The sequence below is a fragment of the Rhinopithecus roxellana genome, chromosome 11 (genome assembly GCF_007565055.1).
Source record: "Rhinopithecus roxellana isolate Shanxi Qingling chromosome 11, ASM756505v1, whole genome shotgun sequence".
NCBI lineage: Eukaryota > Metazoa > Chordata > Mammalia > Primates > Cercopithecidae > Rhinopithecus > Rhinopithecus roxellana.
In genome coordinates, this window is record NC_044559.1 from 70,727,191 (window position 1) to 70,747,908 (window position 20,718).

Genomic DNA, 20,718 nt, shown 5'->3' on the forward strand with positions numbered 1-20,718 from the left:
ACCCATCATTCTCTGTGCTCCTACTAAAGGGATTTTTATAAAAACAAGTTAATTGTGCCTGTAACCTGCCTAAAAAGTTGTTTGGCTCTATTTTGCTAACAAACTTAACAAATTATACATAGTCCTTTACAACCCAACCCCACTCAACCTTAAAGAGGTTTGTTTCATACCACTCCTTTTCACATATATTTTGTTTTCATATGTACACCATGCCCTCATAAATATCTGTGACTTGCACATACTGTTTTCCTTTTCTGGAAGGCATCTCAACCTTTCCTCACTTGAAAAAATAGTTCAAATGTCACCTACTCTATGAAGCCATCCCCGACTTTCCCAGGTAAATTTAAATGGATGATCAGGCTTTAATCATATTTGTATGTATTATTTATTTATTTTATGAAGACGGGGGTCTTACTGTGTTGCCTAGGCTGGTCTCAAACCCCTGGGATCAAGTGATCCCGCCGTGAGCCACTGCGCCCAACCATATGTATTTTTAGAACTTAGCACGGTGTCTGGCACAGTATTGGCCTCTCTTAGGAATTGAGTTTTTAAAAAATCGTTACCAAAAGATTAATATTACTATTGTGTTTTACAAGAAGACTAAGATAATATATAAATTAAAAAATGGGTACCACCCACGCACTTCTGCAATACTCAGATACAATCACTATTAAACCAAATTTTGTGTACTATTCTGCAGTCATTTATGCATGCACACTCATGCATATGTGTGTGTGTAGTCCTTTAAATTCAAGCCTATGTTTTTGGGTGACTGAATACTAATTAAGAGAAAGGGTCTCGCTATGTTGCACAAGCTAGATTCAAACTTCTGGGCTCTAAAACAATCCTCCTGCTTCAGCCTCCCAAGTAACTGGGACTACAGGCATGTGCCACTGCCCTGGCTTAAGGTATTATTTTAATAAGCCACTCAGTTAAATAAGAAAGTATTTATGGGGACTGGAAAGAAATAATAGAATGTGAGCAGGTGTTTAAGAAAACTACAGCTTCATGACTGATTTGCCTATCCTGTATCTACATAGAGTCATATAACTTCAAAGCTGCAAACTGTGGATTCAGAGGTGGCAATTTTTGTTAACATGCTAACAAGGAAGATATCCTTCCTATTATCTATATATCTGAATACCAGTTTTCATAGCTGTACAGTAGAAATCATAGCACCTTAGAGGATTTATGAAAGGATTAGTGATAATGTATGTAAAATACTTGGCATGTAGTTGAGCAATAAATTATCACCATTTGTATTGATCAGGTACTTTACCATGATATGAGGGCAGACACATTAGGTTATATTGTCTTATTAATAGCATTATTCCTTCAATACAATCATTCTGGATTTCTTCCAATCTTTAAGTCAGCTTTCAGTAATATGAAGTCAGCTTTCAGTAACATCCAGTAATATGAATTGGGGTATTATACATTTGCATAAAATTATAGCTGTTCTTTTTGCTTGTCCTCCCTCCTGCTGACTCAGAATCAGCTTTAAAATAGACAAGCTATATTTATTTTTTGTAATGCTGCTATAGCAATGGCTTAAAATAATTCTGATATGCACTTAATAATTAATGCAGACTTTGTTCTAATTGAGAAATAATTTACAGATAATAATAATTTTGGGTAGCTGGGAACTATTAACATGCAACAGGTCTTTCTTCTAATTTCTCTATTTCTCTTTCCCTCTTTTTGTATATTGATTTTAAAGGCCAACTCCAGTGGCATGAAAACAGACTATGTCAATAAAAATGGTTTGAAAGAAAAAATTTTACAAGTAGTTTTCCATACATAATTTATTAAAACTTTGATTCACAGAAAAAATAAGCTAGGAGATATTCAAGGTGTAAAATTTTTTCTCATTTCTGCAATGTACTGTTATACTTTTATTCTTTTTGTGTCTTTATGCTTTGTTCCCCCATTCACAGTGTAAGCTCTTTGGGACAGGATCAATGTCTTATCCTTTTTGTGTCCCTTTCAAGTGCTTATCACAGTGCTATGTAATTGCTTATGAGGAAATTGTCTTTAAATGTGGTGTTCATAGTATGATTTTATTTCCAGAGAGATTTTACTTACAAGTTCAGAATCACATCTATTTATCCTGCTAAAACCTATTAGGTAATTGCTCCTGTTGTAGCTAAATTATTTATCTATTATAATTACAAAAGCAAGACTGCTTTCTCTTAGCAATATTTTTTCTTCATTTGAGTGATCTGTGTGCATCTAACTGCATTATTCAGCAGGGAATTATCCAGGTTTCTGGTTGCTCCTGCTGTTTCTTGACACTACCTGCTGCTTTACCAATGTGCAAGTCTCAATGAACCATAATCATTACTTTCATGGATGTGTATATTTCAGAATTTTACATGGTTTCCATCTCCATATACTGGCAAATGTGTCCTTCTGTTGGCAAATGACACTTCTAACAGGTAGTTGTTCTCTATGGGGCGAAATTTATATATAAATAATTTGTGCAGATGGTAATCTTTTCACACTATTCATCTCTCTGTATGTATCTGTATATCTGTCATCTATCTATCTATCTATCTATCTATCTATCTATCTATCTATCTATCAGTTCATCCATCCATCCGTCTGTCTCTTCATCTATCTATCATGCTTAGTGTACTGTGCTAGGTACAACAGGGGATAAAAGAAGGCATAAGATTTAGTCTTTTCCTAATATAACTTACCATCTATTGAGGAAAAAAATATGTATACATAGAGAAAAAGATCAGAAGCCAGAGTGGTACATGATGTCACAAGTAAATGATATGAACTCACACACTATAGATGATCCAATAAAAATATTTTGGGCTGGAATGATGCGGCATGTTCACTGAGTCTGAGTGATCTGATACAAACGAAAAGCACAGTACAATGAATTGCAATTTTTACCTACACAACTTACTGTTGGAACCTTATGAGTTGGGCTTTCTGAACTTCATTTTTCTCATCTGGAAATTGGGAATAATGATCATGACAATACCTTCTCTACCTTTTTTTTTTTTTTGATTTGTGAATCATACAATCAAATAAAGTTATTTTAAAAGTTCTGAAAATATTAAAGTGCAACCCAACTTCAGGGTGTGTTGTTTTAATTTTTCATCAACTACCACAATGTTTCTGCTCAAATATTACTAATTTAAGAAATACTAAAAGTTCAATAGAAAGAGAGGAGCAATGCTGGTTATGTAATATGTGTGTTTGCATGTTAATAGGGAAAGAAAAATTTGTCAGTAGCATGAAATCTGCCAATAGTGGGAGTATTTACACCATAGAACTCAGCAAACACTACAAATTGGGGCTTTCTTTTTTGGAGAGCTATTAACCAGCACATTACTGACCTGAACAAAAGCAACAGCAATGGGACTGGAGAGGAGGGAATACATAGTAGAGGGATGAATGAGGTAGAATCAGCAATACTCATCATCAGTTGGTTAATGGCAGGTGCAGTGTCAATGGGGAGATTCTAAAATGATTTATCAAGTTATTGGCTCGGATGATTGAAGAGGAAAACTTGTGCCTCTTACCAAGTAAAGGACTTCAAGATGGGGGAAAGATAGTGAATTTTGTTCAGGGAATGTTGAAATTGAAGTACTTGTGGGACATGATGGTGAAAATGTACAGAAGACAGTGGTTATATGGATATGGAACTCAGAGGACTGGATTCAATATGGCAATCATGAGGCTATAACTAATAGCTGAAGTCATGGGATTAGACGAACTTCACAACAAAGGGACCCTGGGAAAGACTGCAGTAAGTCTTCATGTTTTATAAAGTAATTATAAACCATGTCTTTTTGTTAAATGACAGTTTTAGTGGATAAAGTTATGTTTCTTTGCAAATTCTGCTTTTAGAAGTAAAATTATCACTGCAATGTAAGTGAGTTTTAAGGAAGATTGGTATCTGATGAAAAATGTTATGGATTTGATTTTTAAGGTATTTACAGCAAGATTTATACAAATGAAAGTTGCAAACAACAAAAAGTTTGTTTAATATCCAAAAGAAGTTTATGTCAAACATTTGAAAGAACAAAAATATTCTAGAACAAAGAGGGAAACAAGTTATTTTAGAAATCAACTTAAATGTAACTTCTATCTTGGCCCCGTGTTGTAATTATTTACTACTTTACCTTACCCTTTGGGGCTGGGGGCGGGGGTGGGCTGGGGCACAACACTGTGTCTTTTATCTATGATTAGGGCGTTGTACATAGTATACACTCAGGAAGAAAACCTGTTTATTCCATGCCAGAATGGGAGGTTTGAACAGATGACCTGGAAGGTCCCTTTCAACCCTGAGAGTCTATAAAAGGGAAGTGGTTATTACCGCTTAAAAGAAGTAGGCTTAGTCCTACTTCCAGAGAGCCAATGTTTTCATAGTTACAGAAAGGTAATAGACTGTCAGCTCAATATGACACTGGTAAGAATTTTCTAATGATTATGGCTATACAACAGAAGAAAGGCTGTCTCGGAAGGTGGTTAGCTCTGAAACAACTGGTGTTTAAGGGCTGGAAGGACCCTTAGATATCTTTAGGTCTTCCTAATTTTTTTCATGCCATTGCCTATACAGAAAATGGTATAACACAAATTTAAAAATTGTACAGCAATTTTTGACACATCAATGTCTCAGGCATACTTGACACAAGTTCTCAGGGCTTTGGTTGGGAAAACTCTGATTTAGTCTAACATCCTCGTTTGCAGAGGGGGAAACTGAATCTTAACGAGGGAATGCAATAATCCCAAGTCAAGTCGTTAATGTTAATAGTGGAACTAGAATTGAGACTAGAGACTGTGGACAACTAGTCAGTTTCCTCCGCTCAAATTAAGCAGGCTGGAGGCCAGACTGGAAGACTGCAGTAGATGGCAGAATAAACAGTCTAAAGCTATATTGCTTTAAATGTGGTCCCAAGACCAGAGACATTAGAACTTGTCAAATTCTGGGAAACTCGCTAAAATGCAGATTAATGGGCCCCACACAGACACACGGAATTAAGCTCTGCGGTAAGGGCTTGGAATCTGCATTTTTAAGTGTGCGAATCCCCTCCTCTCCCGGTACTATTTCTGAACTCCGAGCTCCCAGGCCTGGCTTGAACTGAGACGCTGCGCTTGGCGCGCAGCACCTGCCGATCGGACTTCGGGGTCCTGGATGCAGGACTGTCTGTTACGTACAGCCTTTGTGGCCGTCACGGGCTGACACCGGCCAACGCCGGGTCGGGGTGCGTCCAACAGGGTCCCTCCATCACCTTCCTGGCCCGGCAGAGGAACCCCCTGCTCCGGGCCGTCGGGGCCAGAGGCGGCTCAGCAGCGCCCCCTCGAGGCCAGAGCCCTCCAAAGGCTAGCGGGTTGCGGTTTCCCTTCATGTCCGCGGCGCCTCTTCCTCCCACGCAGTACCGCCCACCGGGGGACCCTCTCCCGCGCCTGCGCCAATTCCGGCCTGCCCCGCCCCGCCCCCCATCTACCGACCGGATATTAACAGATTTCCCATAGTGCCTCACTAGTGGCGGGCATGATAACAAACTCTGGAGGGTAGCACGCGGGTTCTAGTTGTGATTGCTGGGGTTGTTCTGTAGTGTCAGGAGGTTCTCCGAGATTGGGGCCGGGTCACTGCCTCATCCGCTGGAGCAATGGCGTTCCTCCGGAGCATGTGGGGCGTGCTGAGTGCGCTGGGAAGGTCCGGAGCGGAGCTGTGCACCGGCTGTGGGAGTCGACTGCGCTCCCCCTTCAGGTAGGCCCGCTCGCCTGTGCCCTAGGGGGCGGCAGGGCCCAGGAGGTCCCGGGGCTGGAATGTAGACTCCATCCTTCACTGTCTGCCCCTCCTAGGAGTTCAGAGCCACCCTGGTTCTTTGATTCAGACCTCGACCTTGCCAAGGGGACGGTGGCTTTGAGATCAGGCCTTTACTTCCTTAATACCCCGTACCTTGCTTCTTGCTGCCCTCCACTCGCTCCTCCCCCGCCTCCTCACGGTGTAGCTTTGGATCCGTTCCGCCGCCTCTGCGAATTCCTTCGGAGTCTCCTGCCACCATCTAGGCATTGAAGAGGCGGGGCCCAGGAGCTGGAGTATAGACCTTTCCTCCACTCCCTGCCCTTCCTAGGAGGTAAGGGCTTTGAGACTTCCGTCCTGCAGTCACTCCCCTCCGTTTAGGACAGGGTTTTAGCATTCTTGTTGAAGGCGTTGGAGACATAGGAGTATCTTGATGACATCTCTTATTTGGGATCTATGTTCATTATATACATATGAATATTGATAGTTAAACATCTGATACTGGTTATTTTCTTTTTATTCATATGTAGTTTTGTGTATTTACCGAAGTGTTTTTCATCTGTCTTGGCAAGTTGTCCAAAGAAACCTGTAAGTTCTTACCTTCGATTTTCTAAAGAACAACTACCCATATTTAGAGCTGAGAACCCAGGTAAGGAGTTTGGGGGCATGTACCCTTTTCTCATGTAATAAAAATGCCATTAAGCAGTTAAATAGCAATGTTGAATTGCAGTACTAAAGCATTCAGTGACTGCAGGAACAATCATTTGATGTCTGTAAAATAGGAAGTTCTATTTTATACCAAATGAAGATACTTTCAACATAAGTGAGAACTAATAAACGGTATTTTAAAAATAACGTGTAGTGTAGAAAGCACCCTAGGAAGAGGATAAAAAAGCTGAATTTGGGGCCTGGTTGCCTTTGGTCTAGAGGACCACTGATGAATTATTTTCTCTTGCTTAGCTCCTCCTTTTTCTGCCTCAGGGAATTGTTAATAAAGTTGCAGCTTCTGTGGAAGCATCCATAAACTGTGAAGTTCTATGCAAATTACTGCTACTTTCAGGAGCTTTCAAGATAAGATAACATAAACCTTTCCATCATAGGAGTTCAGAGCCACTCTGGTTCTTTGATTCAGACCTCAACCTTGCCAAGGGGATGGTGGGTTGTAAAGGATAAATCCTTTCTTGTCTTGGGTGCCTGAAAAAAAACATTTCCAGGTAGGATGTTTGTTGACGCCCTAGAAAGCCTGTAGGGCTCTTAGGTTATAGTGTAAAGATAATAGCTATTTTTTTTCTTACGATTTCTAAAGCATCACAGGGCAGTTGTGAAAATCTAACGAACTATAATAAAAAATGCTCACATTAGGCTGGGTGAGGTGGTTCACACCTGTAATCCCAGCACTTTGGAAGGTCAAGATGGGTGGATTGCTTGAGCCCAGGAGTTTGAGACTAGCCTGGGAAACATGGAAATCCTGTTTCTACCAAAAATACAAAAAATGAGGTGGGCGTCGGGACACAGTGCCTGTAGTCCCTGCTACTTGGGAGGCTGTGGTGAGAGGATCACTGGATCCCAGGAACTTGAGGCTGCAGTGAGCCATGATTGCTCCACTGCACTCCAGCCTGGGTGACAGAACGAGATCCTATCTCAAAAAAAAAAAAAAAAAAAAAAAAAAAAAAATTAAGAAAAAAAAAGCTCACATTATAGGTAAGGAGTTAGTTTCAGAGACATGCTTAAGTATCCACATCTTTTAAATGTAAGAGTTAGTACTAACATTTTTTTAAAAAATCAATTAATTGCACGCCATCATTCCGGTTAAGATGAAGAAGAAAGTGGAGAATAACAGATTGAATTTCGAATAGTTTGTTTCCAAATGATATTTCTGTTACTGAAATACGAGGCAATGTTATATGAATCGAGAATGTGTTTTGTCGTTAGCTTTTATAAGTTTAATAATTCCTCAAAGACTTGAAACAGTGTTTTGCTTGAAATATGGAAGTAAAAAACTTGAAGCAATTGATCATCCAGCTTCTTAAACTAGTAATCAGCCCGGTGCAGTGGCTCATGCCTGTAATCCCAGCACTTTGGGAGACTGAGGCAGGTGGATTGCTTGAGCTCAGAAGTTTGACGCCATCCTGGGCAACATAGCGAAACCCTGTCTCTACAAAAAATACTAAAATTAGCTGGACATGATGGCGCCTACCTGTAGTCCCAACTACTTGGGAGGCTGAGGCAGGAGAATCACTTGAGCACAGGAGGCGGAGGTTGAATTGAGCCGAGATTGTGCCACTGCACTCCAGCCTGGGTGGACAGCCTGGGTGATGGACCCTGTCTCAAAAACAAAAAACAAAAAACACCTGTTTTTTGTTTCAAACTGTTGACTGTTTCTGGTGGTATATGATACACTCTTTAGTTGTTAGATAACAGAGTTTTAATGATGTTGGATAAATTACTTACATTTAAATTAGTTGGATACAGAAAAGTTAAGTCATTATATTAAGTTATGTGTGGTATGGATTGTGCTTTCCTGGATATCTTTAGAAATTATCCTGAGATGTAAAATTGTGGCATCTTTTTTCATTTTATTTCATTCCATAGATGCAAAACCTACAGAACTAATTAGAAGAATTGCCAAGCTTTGGAGGGAACTTCCTGATTCGAAGAAAAAAGTAAGCACATAAGTTTTCAACATGGCTGACCAGTTATTCTGCAGTTAGGAGCAATTGTCATGACCTTTAAAGGACCAGATGGATCAGACTTTTTAAAAAATAATCTGTTATCTACAAAGAAACTTTATGTCTTCTCATCTGCATAAATAGTGAGAATATGGATGTATGGGGTGGAGGTTAAGAAGGGGCAGCAGTTTGAAAATGGAGGCTGATTACTAAACTCTCACCTTGATTAGTATGTATAAGGAAAATGTATGTTTTAATCCATATACGTCTCATCCTAGAGCACATTTCCACCTGGTGATAAAAACTGTCCATCTGAAGTCATGCAGTTGCCTTTCCCTGGCATGTGCTGTGTTGAATTTGCCAGCAATAGTTTGTTGACTTGATTTGGGTTTTTTATTTATAGATATATCAAGATGCTTATAGGGCGGACTGGCAGGTATACAAAGAAAAGATAAGCAGATTTAAAGAACAGCTAACTCCAAGTCAGATTACATCTTTGGAAAAAGAAATCATGGACAAGCATTTAAAAAGGAAAGCTATGACAAAAAGAAAAGTGAGTATCATTGAAATACTTTTTTCTTATGGTAAAGAATTGAGATTTATGTAACTATGAATATAGGTAGTTTTCTCTTAATAATAATAGGCAGATACAATATGGTAGAATGTCATCAGGTATTCTTCAGTTAGGCAGAAGTGGGATAGTTCTCTTCTGAAAAGTGAGATAGTCACTAGGACCACTTGCCATTGAGTCTGTTTGGAAATCCTTGTTGCTACTTTCAGATGTATCCACGTTTAAGGTGTACAGTTAGTAGAACAGTAATGAAAACTACAGGAACAGAGTTATGAAACAGTCAAACCAGGAGTAGCAGTAATCTTTGCTTCTGAGTCTTCTCTAGAATAACGTATTGATTTGAATTATTCTGTAGATTATGGTGAGTTTGATATGGAATATTGCTGAGTAGACTGCATTAATTCATTAACACATCAGGAAAATGCCAATTTTATCTAATCAATTAAGTGCCTTTAGAATGGAATTCTTTTTTTTTTCTTCAAAGAAATAATTATTAAAAACCTCACATGGTTCAAAATTTGTAGTTCCCAGCTTAATGTATTAATTCACATTAATTTCATCGTTTGAAAGTTTTACATTTTTTTAATAGAGCCAGTATTGGTTGTGAGGTGGTCAGTTTGCTAGTCGTGTACCTACACTATTACAAAATGATCATCAGAGTTAAAACTATTTCTTTGAAAGACTAGATTACACCCTTGAATGTGAGACACCAAAACATCTTTCCCTGACCCTAATGTTTTAAGCTGACCCGCCCAGTTTTGAGACCATGGTGCTGCTACTTTAGGGTGGCTGATCTAATCAGTAAAAGGAAGCCAGAAACATACTAAGAGTGAAAACTAGAGTGTCTACATAAGGATGCTGTTTGGAAGAATGATTACTAAAGTATATCCTCCCTCTTTCATTCTCCCTTCCTCCTTAATGCACCCAGCCGACTGTGCTAAGAGTAGAGAACCAGAAACGAGAACTGGACATTTATAAAGTTTCCCTTTTGATTCTCTCTTTCTTTTGTAATTGTTCTTGACTCCCAGTACCAGCTAGTTCAGAGATCAAGTGAGAAGTGTGAGGACTAGGAAGTTACAAGTAAAACCCTCAGGAGAGAAATCCCTAGTGATAGCTCTAGAAACAAAGAGGGAAATAGTTGAGTTTTAAAGTGCTTGGGGTCTATAGTAGTTTCAATAGGCAGTGACTGAGAGATTCGGAAAGAAGAAACTAAATCAGAGGAGTCCTACTTATAGTTATGAATAAAAGTTGAATTTGTTACTGATTATAGCCAAATTGCTATTAAGAGCCACAGAATTTTATAAATTACAGGTACTACTTACCATCCAAATTCAGAAACTTATGTATGATAATGCAATATCACTCCCTGAACTCAGAAATTAAACTGATAGTAAGGGATACTTGTATTCTTTTCCATAGTTTCTTCCCTTTTGGTAACCAGTAAAACGAATTTAACACAATGATGGAGCTTTAAAAGTGGAGATATTCAGGGAATGGAATGAGATGAAAGATTATTAAACAGATAGTCCATTGTTCTTAGGTTGTGGTGAAAGCATGCAGTGATTTGGTCAAGGGGATGGTAGTGTCTTGCAAGGATGCACCTGAGATAGTTTTATCTTTTAAAAAGGTTTTGTACATATATATTCAGTTATATATTTCACGGAGACTATGAAAATAATAGGTAAAGGAAATGGTTTTGTATGGAAAACAACTGGTGAAATCTAATATAATTTTCAAAATAGTGCTGTCAAAACAATTCTGACCACAAGATGTAATAATCACACTATATAAGAATCATAACATTCACTTTAAGGAATAATCTGTAATGCATGGTAGTGAATAAAGTTTCTGTAGGTAAAATTAAGTCTCATGGAGATTAACACTGTTTCTGACCCTCCAATTTTTTAAATTCAGGAGTTAACACAGCTTGGAAAACCAAAAAGACCTCGTTCAGCTTATAACGTTTATGTAGCTGAAAAATTCCAAGAAGCTAAGGGTGATTCACCACAGGTAAAGCTGAAATACGTTTTTGTTTAACTTAAAAAATACTTAGATAGGAAAAGTCTAGAGTGCCATATGTCAGGTAGTGAAGAAAAGTAGTGGATATCCAGACAGTAAACTCTTCTGATAAGGCCCTCTTTTAAGAAAAATCTTTTTTCTTACCACATACAATCAATTTGGGTATGTAGTTGCCAACACATACATACATACATTGCCAACTTTTAAAATTTAAATGCTTAACCTTTTTTTAAATATGTAGGGATGTTAAAGTTCTTCTGGAGGCTTTTCTGTTTCAGCAGTTCTTAACTGTTTTACAGTTAAGAATGAGAGTAGAGCTGCAATATTTTCTATGGGGAATTGATTGTAACCTGTTGCGTCATTTATATCTTTTAATAAAATTTTGGTTATGCCCATAGGGATGTGTTATACTTAGGAATGTCATCATATCAGTGTGTCAAAGAAAACAGAAAGCTTGTCAATCCCTGCTGTGGCTTAGTCTTTCCTGTTTGTTTGCTTCTTAGAAGCTCCAAATGGGCAGTTGCTTTTTTTCTTGAATCATATGACATGGTAAGAGAAATGGATGTTTAGATCCTTAACCCATGTTAATCTAAGATGGAGTTTTTGGCATTCTGCCTTCGGGATTATTATATCTGTAGTTCACTTTACAAATTCTGTTTCCGTATCCCTAAGTAACATTTTATATTGTTGCTTCTTGATTTTTTTTTCAACTTTAATCATTGTTTATCTTATGCTTTAAGCATTACCTACCACCATTTAAGCTAGACATTTAACTGTCATCTTACGGTTCTCATGTTTCCATTCCCCTACCTCCCAATATAGTTAAAATTTTGGTTAGCTCGGTATTGTGTCTTTATATTATTAGGTTGGTGCAAAAGTAATTGTGGTCTTTGCCATTAAAAGTAATGGCAAACATAGCAGTTACTTTTGCACCAACCTAATAGTATTATGATTATGATTATGTAAGCTTATTCACAGCTAAGCTATGTCATATGCTATGATTATTTTTTCTTTCTTACGAAACTTATTTTCCCTGAAGTTGCTTATGTCTTTGTTCACTTAAATTTGTTTTTTTTTTTTGTACTTACCAATAGTTCAACCTCAAACTCCTCAGTATTCACCAGCTTTTAGTAAATTTAGGATGTATTTTTCTTTCAGTTTAACTCTGAAAACTGGGGTTTGTTCCAGTGTGACTGTTGCCTTCTAATCCTAGTATACAGCTAACATCTTGAGATCTCCTTCATTATCCTTGTGGTGCTGCTTTTGCTTCTGTTGTTTACTTTCTCGGTTTTCTCTGATTCTTGTGTAGCATCTTTCCCAGTAAGGGTGCATGGGAAATTAAGTTTTTGAGTTTTGCATGTCTGAAAATGTCTGTATCCTCACATTCACTTGTTAGACTGGGCATAGAATTCTAGTTTGGAAAACATATTCCTTCAAAATGTAAAAATTCTTTTTCTTCTACCTTTTTGTACTGCTTTTGAGAAATTTAAAACTTGTTTTGATTATTTGTCCTTTGTATGTGATCAGGTGGTTTTTTTCCTCCCCTTTAGAACTCCTGCTACTTGTATATGCATCTTCTGAGCTAGTGCTCTAATTTTCTTATTTTTTCCATACTGTTTTCCTTTAGCTTTCTTTCCTTTTTTTCCCCCACTGCACTGCTGGATGTATTTTAACTTAATCTGTCTGCTATTAGCATGCTACCATTTCCTTCAACTGTACCTGTACCTGGTTTTCACAGAGTGACACTATTTTACTCTCTAGAGAGGATAAATGTCCTACAATTTGCCATGGTAGAAATTTAACTTCTTTTTTTTTTTTTTTTTTTTGAGACAGGCAGCCTGTTACACAGGCTGGAGTGCAGTGGCACTATCTCAGCTCACTGCAGCCTCTGCCTTCCGGGTTCAAGCAATTTTCCCACCTCAACCTCTTGAGTAGCTAGGTCTACAGTCATGTGCCACCAAGCCTGGCTCATTTCTTGGGTATTTTGTAGAGACGGGGGTATCACCGTATTACTTCAGGCTGGTCTCGAATTCCTGAGCTCAGATGATCCACCCACCTCAGCCTCTCAAAGTTCTGGGATTACAGTTGTGAACCACTGTGCCCGACCCAACCTCTCTTTATTTTTTTTGAGTCAGAGTCTCACTCTGTGGCCCAAGCTGGAGTGCAGTGGCATGATCTCGGCTCACTGCAACCTGCGCCTCCCGGGTTCAAGCGATTCTCCTGCCTCAGCCTCCCTAGTAGCTGGGACTACAGGCACGCACCACCACACCTGGCTAATTTTTTGTATTTTTAGTAGAGATGGGGTTTCACCATATTGGCCAGGCTGGTCTCGAACTCCTGACCTCATGATCCGCCCGCGTCGGCCTCCCAAAGTGCTGGGATTACAGGCGTGAGCCACGACACCCGGCCCTAATCTTTTTTTTAAACAGTCTTTCAGCCAATCTTGTGTTTAACCTTAGCTTCACCTGTTTTGTACCTATCTGGTGCTGCCAATTCCTGAGATACTTGAGAATTCTGTATTGTAAATCAGTTGCTTTTAGGTTTTCTCCACTGTCCGTTTAACAGTTAGCTTTCTTTTGTCAGTTAAGTCAGTTACCACTAATGCATCTGCTTTTTAGCTTCCAGAATTTTGTGTTGATAGTGCCCTCTTCTGTTGTCTTTGTTCATGTGGGTTTATGCCTTAAAAGGTTTCTTTGTTTAATGGGATTTTAGGGAGAGCAAAAATAAACATCTTTGGCTGGGCACGGTGGCTCATGCCTGTAATCCTAACAATTTGGGAAGCTGAGGTGGGAGGGTTGCTTGATTCCAGGAGTTCAAGACCAGCCCGGGGCAACATGGTAAGACCCTATCTTTATAAAAAAGGTTTTTAAAAAATTAACCAGGCATGATGGTGCACACCTGTGGTCCCAGCTACTCCAGAAGTTGAGACAGGAGGATCACTTGAGCCCAGGAGGTCAATGCTGCAGTGGGCTGTGATCATACTACTGCATTCCTGCCTGAGTGACAGACCTTGTCTCAAAAAAAAATGACAACAAAAAATTTCTATCCCTTTAATTTTATAAATGAAGAGCTAAGCCCAAGGGAGGTAAAATAACCTTTTCCAGGTCATATAATTAAGTTCAGCTAAGTAGACTTACTGGACTTGTGTTGTATTGTTCTTATTACTGTATCTAAACACTGAAGCACAGATTTTCAGATAAAACCTAACGCTATAGGGAAGGAATAAAAACAGACTTTGAAGTTAGTTTATGACAACATATAGATTATACCTGAATATTAATATTTCTGAATCAAAAATGTATACCTTCATTCAATTCATTTTTGGAAATTGTAACAGTTTGATCGTTTTTGTTTAGAGAGAAAAGATGTTAAGAATTGATGAGGCTTTGCCTGTAATTCTTGGTATCTGAGTTTTTGTTGTTGGAATGAATAATAAAGATGACTGTAGTCTCCATATCTACCTTAACTTAAACATGTATTGTTTTACAGGAAAAGCTGAAGACTGTAAAGGAAAACTGGAAAAATCTGTCTGATTCTGAAAAGGAAGTGAGTATTATGGTTGTTAGTCTCAAGTGTCTAGTTAGGATATCTGTGAGAGAATGTATTAGGGCAAGGGTTGATTCATGTGAAGACAACCTTGTATTACTAATAATACAGGTATTCTAAAATTATTTTCATATTCTCAGAACCAGTTTGGCATTTTTCTCTTGGTAGTTTTTGTCTGCAAATAAAATTAGTATTTGAAACCACAGCACTCATAAGCCTGAGTGTCCACTGTATTTTATGGCAGTCATACCCTGCTGTTGCCTCCTTCCTGCACCTCAAGATCTGAACTTGTAACAATTTCATTCAAAGAGATCACAGTCTATCTCTTAACATTTTCCTCATCTAACTTTTATCTCACAAAAATATTTCTTCTCCAGTCTGCCTTTATACATGTAGAATGGTAATGTAATTTCTAAAGTATATACAGAACCTTTCCAGAAATTAATTGCTATTTTAAATAATCATTTTATCTCAAAAAATAAGTAAATCATTTTAACAGTTATCCTTTTTCTCAGTTATATATTCGGCTTGCTAAAGAGGATGAAATTCGTTATCATAATGAAATGAACTCTTGGGAAGAACAGATGATTGAAGCTGGACGAAAGGATCTTCTACGTCGCACAATAAAGCAACGACAAAAATATGGTGCTGAGGAGTATTACAAGTAGATGACTGAGATGTGTTCACAATGGATAGGCACAGGAAACCAGTTAGGTCTCAATACCTGAAGCTATTGTAAAATTAGAAAGGATAAAGTTGGTAAACCTCTTATGTTCAGTATGTTTTTCTTTGGGTCATGGACTTCTGCCAGTGTAATACTTGCTTTGGAAAACCCAGATAAAGGTTCATGCAAAATTTGTTTTGTGTTTAGGAACTACTGAGAATCAGAGTAATCCAGTGCAAATGTGAATCATTTTACCTTTGACAAAGGTAAATCAGACTATAAAGTTTTTTTTTATACAGGATGATGACTATGGAAAGAGTATTTTTGCTTCCTTATATTATGGAGGCAGGAGTTTCCTTTTCAAAATTGTTACAAATTGTAGAAACCATGTTCTGTGATATAATTGTGCATTTTTCAAAAAGCAGGCAAAACTCATCTTGGTAAATTACAGTTCCTAGGTATAATTCATATTATATTCAGAGTTGATGGTTGTACACGTAAGTGATTGCTGGTTTCAGTTGCAACTTTGTATAAAAGGGACTGAGAAATTTATAAACCTTTTTGTTAACTGTCTTTTTTCTAAAGTAAAAACTGAGAAATTATGTACCAGATTTATGCATATTATTTTGTTGCATAGAATAAAATTTTTAATCTTTAATTTTACATTTCCTAAATATATTTTAAGACGAAACGTTTGTTTTACAGCTTTTCCCTTTTTTTAAGTAAGGATTTTATTTTTTTCTGAATTATTTTCTCTCACGTAAGTATATTGATCCAGAAAGAAAACTTGTATTATATATGTTTTAAAATGAGAAATCTAAAAAATGAAAAGTCTCCAAAGTCTCTGGAATTTGAAACACTTTGCATAATGTATAAAAGCCTGTTTAAGAGGCAGCCAACTATGGCCTGTGGGTCAAATCCAGCCTGCTGCCTGCTTTTTATGACCTGTGAGCTAGGAATTGTGTTTATAATTTTAAATTTTTTTAAAAAGACTTTTATGATACATGAAAATTAACATGAATCTTTAGTGTTCATAAGTAAAGTTTATTGGAACACAACCAAGATCATTCTTTTACTTGTCTATGGCTGCTTCTGTGTTACAATGGCAGAGTAGCTGCCACAGAAACTATAGCCCACAAAGCCTGATACTTACCGTCTGTCCATTTATGGAAAAAATTTACCAACCCATGATCTATAGTATAGTGTGATATGACCACTTTTCCAGTGTATTGAAGTGTTGGGATAGTTTTTTCAACTGTTTTCAGATGTTCTTGTTTTAGAATCATTGTCACCTTTAAGAGGAAAAAGGTCATCACTAGATATGCTAAACAAATTGTTGCTTCTCAGTGTTAGCAAGGAAAATAATCTAGTTTCAAATTACATTGCAGTATAATGAAAAAGATCCATATACTGTGGAATGATATTCTTTTAAAATTATTTGCTATGGCTTAGTAAAAATGTACCTTTTCCAGTTAGCATATATCACAAAAATCTCACTGTAGTTGAAAGCGATCTTTCTTTAGCATTTGTTTATCCTTTTAGGAGAGTCAAGCAAAGGTTTTCACCACCTGTTTGAGCAGAATAATTCTCATCAGTTCACAGGTGTAGGATAACTTAATTTATATGCACTTTATGTGTTATGCAAAATATTTAGAAATTGTAGATTCTAGATCTCCAGAAAGACTTTGAAGACTTTGATGTCACAAAAAGATGACTTGTTATATGCTGAGCTTGACAAAGGTAGGAACAGAAGAGAAAAATAATAGCTTATGAGGAAAGATGAGGCTTTAAATATATAAAGTTGGATATTTTAAAATAACTTTTCCCTGTGGGTGCTTCTCGCTCTCGGTGCAGACAGGACAGTGTCAGTCATTGGTGAAATAGATAGGATGGGTTTGAGGCCAGAGCAGTCTGGGAGTAGGGGGAAAGAGAAGGAGGGGGGCTAGTGTCTATCACAGGCTTTCTCAATTTGGTTTTCAGGAGAAAATTCAGCCCTAAGTCCCTGTGTCATCTAGAATGGTACTAATTATGTACAGTCCTTAGGAGAATGGAGAAAATCGTAACTCAAATCATCGACTCAATTCTGTTCTCTTCAGATGAGCTCAGAGAGCACACAGGAGTGTTTGTAATGGGTAGTATGTAATGATTGAGATAGAGGAATGAGTTACATAAACATCTCAGGACAAATGCAGCATGAAAAACATCTCTGTAGTTACCCTGCAGGGAAATTTCCTCTGAGTTCTTTTAACATGAACTACCTGTATTATTTTATACTTAACATTCATATCATACCTTCCCAAATATATTGGGAAGTTCAGTGTTAAGTATGTTTCTCAAGTACTTACACAACTTAATATAGGGAGGAAAGATGTCAACAGTGAAAAAAGAGCATAACTATTTTATGGTAATTTTATGGTAATATCAAATTGTATTTGGTTCTCTGTTTCTAAAATAATGTAATTGTTAAATATTTTAAATAATAGGATAAGCTGGTTTCCAAGCCTTTTTTCCCCCCTGACATCCAGAATACATACTGGATCCAAGCCTTTCTTAAACTTCAGTACATGTGGAAGACTGGCATGCCATATACCAAATACCATTCAGCTGTAACAGTATACACAGATTTTCTCTTACAAAGAATAAGAACATCATAACCAATGACCATTCATGTAAAGTCTTATTATTGTGTGTGTGTGTTAGAGTCTCACTATGTTGCTCAGGCTGGAGGGCATGGTGTGATCTTGGCTCACTGCAGCCTTGACCTCCTGGGCTCAAGTGATCCTTCCGAGTAGTTGGGACTACAGTAGTTGCACACCACCATGCCTGGCTAATTTTTGTATTTTTTTGTCCAGATGGGATCTTGCTATGTTGCCCAGGCTGGTCTCAAACTCCTGGCATCAAGCGATTCTCCTTCCTTGGCCTCCTAAAGTGCTGGGATTATAGGCGTGAGCCATCATGCTTGATCATAAAGCCTTACTATTTTTTTTGGAGACACAGTCTTGCTCTGTCCAAGCTGGAATGCAGTGACGTGATCATGGCTCACTGTAGCCTTGAACTCCCAGGCTCAAGGGATCCTCCCATCTCAGCCTCCTGAGTAGCTGGGATTATAGGTGCAAACCATCACAGCTTGCTATTAGTTTTTAGACTTTTCTTAATTTGATTCAACAAAGTAGTTGCTGTAGTAGCTGAGTGTTAGAAGGAAAGATGCTGAAGAAATGAAATCAAGCAGGGTGTATACTGTCATGATAGTCATAGAGTAGTTTTTATACTTTTGTTCTTTGGAATACCAATATTAGGTTTTATGAAAGTAATTTGATGAGGGAAGAGAGGGTTGTGTATTTATTTTACTTTCTGATGTTTGCTTAAATAATACTGTGTACATATTCAGCTTACTATAATTCTGTAATCATGCTATTGCATTTGGCTAACTCCTTTTTTGGAAACGTCTTTTTTTTTGGACAAAGCATATGTTAGTTTTTACTAATTGCTCTGAATGTGTATATTTAGATTTCTGAATTGAAAAAAAAAATAGTAGCACACAGTAAAGTAGATTTAAAGTAATTAGAACACTTTATTGATTTTTCTGATGTTTTCTGTACCTAAAATTTATCACCACCAGGTTGTGCTAAAACAGCAGGAAGTTTTTATATTGTGAGTGACAGTACCCACTATTTCTCTTAATTTTACTAACATTTACCTATAAGAATATTCTGTCCCTCTTTTCTCCACTCGCAGCCACTCTCCTCTTCGTCACATCAAGCTATCACAGACAAATCTGAAAATGTTACAAGCACAGACTATGTTGTATGTTTCGAAATTTTAAAACAGTAATGTTCTTTTTAAAATTGAACTTCTGCAAGAATAAGAAAATGAATACATTTATTACTTTAAATTTGTAAAGCTTTCCAAAGTAAAACCATACAAAGCTAGTGTTAGTCTTTCTCAACGTTCACAAATAAAGAACTTTTGTTAATTAAGTCACTTACTATATTTGATATGAAATACATAAAACATACAACTATTCTCTAATACATTTCAGAATGTTTCACTGGTTAAGGAGCCAGTAAATAAAGTTGACTCTAAACAAGAATTTTAAATAAACTAAACATTTTTTAATCACTGAGCATCATTTATATATTGGTTTCTGATTTACATATGTGATATCAAAAGAAAATCTCTGACTATTCTTTTTTGCTTGTATTAATTTAAAATGTATCTTATTTCATTTCCCCTTTCCCACAAATCAGGTATACAGTGTGGGAAAGGGGAAAGGACTGCATGGTTTTGACACAGTGACCTTTTATTATATAGGTTACCAACTGCTAGCCTTCATATTTTTAGAAAGGGCTGATTTGATTAGGCCCATCTATGAGGTTCTGTTTTTTCTTACTGGAAATTTCATGCATTAAATGTTGGGTAGGATTAAGTGATGAGACGACGGGTCCAAATTTATTAATCATTGAGAAGTGTTGAAGTACTACCAACCATCTTACTCATTTCTCTATTTTTTCCCCTCAGTCACCAGTCAGAACAGGTCATCAGTAGTTGTGTAACTAAGATGAAGAGGAACTTTGGTGTCAGTTGATACTTAGTGATGCCAGTAGTTTTTCCAAGCTTGAATTTATACTGTGACTAGCAGGCAATATTTAGATGGGGGTAATGGAGAATTTTTAAAGTAAAGGAATTTTCTCTTTATGTTGACATAAGTAACATCTGATGCTGTAGAAGCTTAGTATCAAATATTAATTGGACTGAAATAGAATATTTTTCCAAAATGATTCCTACCACTCAGTTTTTACTTTTGCAAAGCTTCTACTTACAATTTGTAGTAATCTGAATGACAATAAAGTGGTGAAAAAAAGATTTGAAAATGGTGAAACCGCCTTCTTCCAGACATCAGGTGACTAAAATGCAAAACCAAGTACAGTAGACAAATAATAGCAACACTAGAAAACAAGAAATACTACCATCAATAGAGCAGCAGTTTCTAGGCATTTTTGGAAGACAGGGGGGACATAGGGATTGACAGATGTTTGTTGGTGTCAGTGTGAGCAAACCACATAAGATGAGTGAAGCAGAAATGGAGAGGTCTCACTAATTTTGAGTAGTGAGGGCTAGTAACAAAGATTAACCCTAAGGTGGGTGGAGATGGGTGTAGAGGACTACGTGCTTGCAAACGTTCCCGATAAGTCCTGCTCTTGCAAATGAAGCAGGGCATTCCTTCCTTGCGAACAGGGAGGACAAAGGAGCCAGCTGCTAACAGCAGACCCTGGGAGCTTGTTTATGTGTAAACATCTTGAAAATCCAGAAAGTCAGGGGAAGGTCAGAAAAACAACAATGTGTCTTGTGACTTGGCAACATTCCACAAACGACTGTATAAAATAAAGCAGAGCACGCCATTCAGGGCAGCCGCCATGTTTGTCTTGTCTTGTGTTGTCTTGTGTGTTCATTCCTTTGTTTAGGAAACACGCAGACC

The 20,718-nt window shown here is 37.5% G+C and overlaps 1 protein-coding gene across 2 annotated transcripts; it reads left to right on the top strand.

Annotated features, from left to right (window-relative positions):
• Positions 1-5,486: 5,486 nt before the first annotated feature.
• TFAM (transcription factor A, mitochondrial) lies at positions 5,487-19,361 on the top strand. Of its 2 annotated transcripts, none has more exons than XM_010367512.2 (7): positions 5,487-5,737; positions 6,304-6,422; positions 8,366-8,436; positions 8,846-8,995; positions 10,928-11,023; positions 14,522-14,578; positions 15,094-19,361. In XM_010367512.2, the coding sequence occupies exons 1-7, from the start codon at positions 5,637-5,639 to the stop codon at positions 15,244-15,246; spliced, it is 747 nt and encodes a 248-aa protein (XP_010365814.1). In that variant the 5' UTR covers positions 5,487-5,636; the 3' UTR covers positions 15,247-19,361. The 2 variants fall into 2 exon arrangements, with proteins under 2 accessions (XP_010365814.1, XP_030796514.1); XM_030940654.1 differs by having other exon boundaries at positions 5,505-5,737; positions 6,346-6,422.
• The last annotated feature ends 1,357 nt before the right edge of the window (positions 19,362-20,718 follow it).

Excerpts from the sequence above, each read along its gene's own strand:
- TFAM (XM_010367512.2), top strand. The coding sequence starts at position 5,637 with ATGGCGTTCCTCCGGAGCATGTGGGGCGTGCTGAGTGCGCTGGGAAGG. Across the intron at positions 8,996-10,927 it reads AAGCTATGACAAAAAGAAAA|GAGTTAACACAGCTTGGAAA; the intron begins GTGAGTATCATT and ends TTTTAAATTCAG. Across the intron at positions 11,024-14,521 it reads CTAAGGGTGATTCACCACAG|GAAAAGCTGAAGACTGTAAA; the intron begins GTAAAGCTGAAA and ends ATTGTTTTACAG.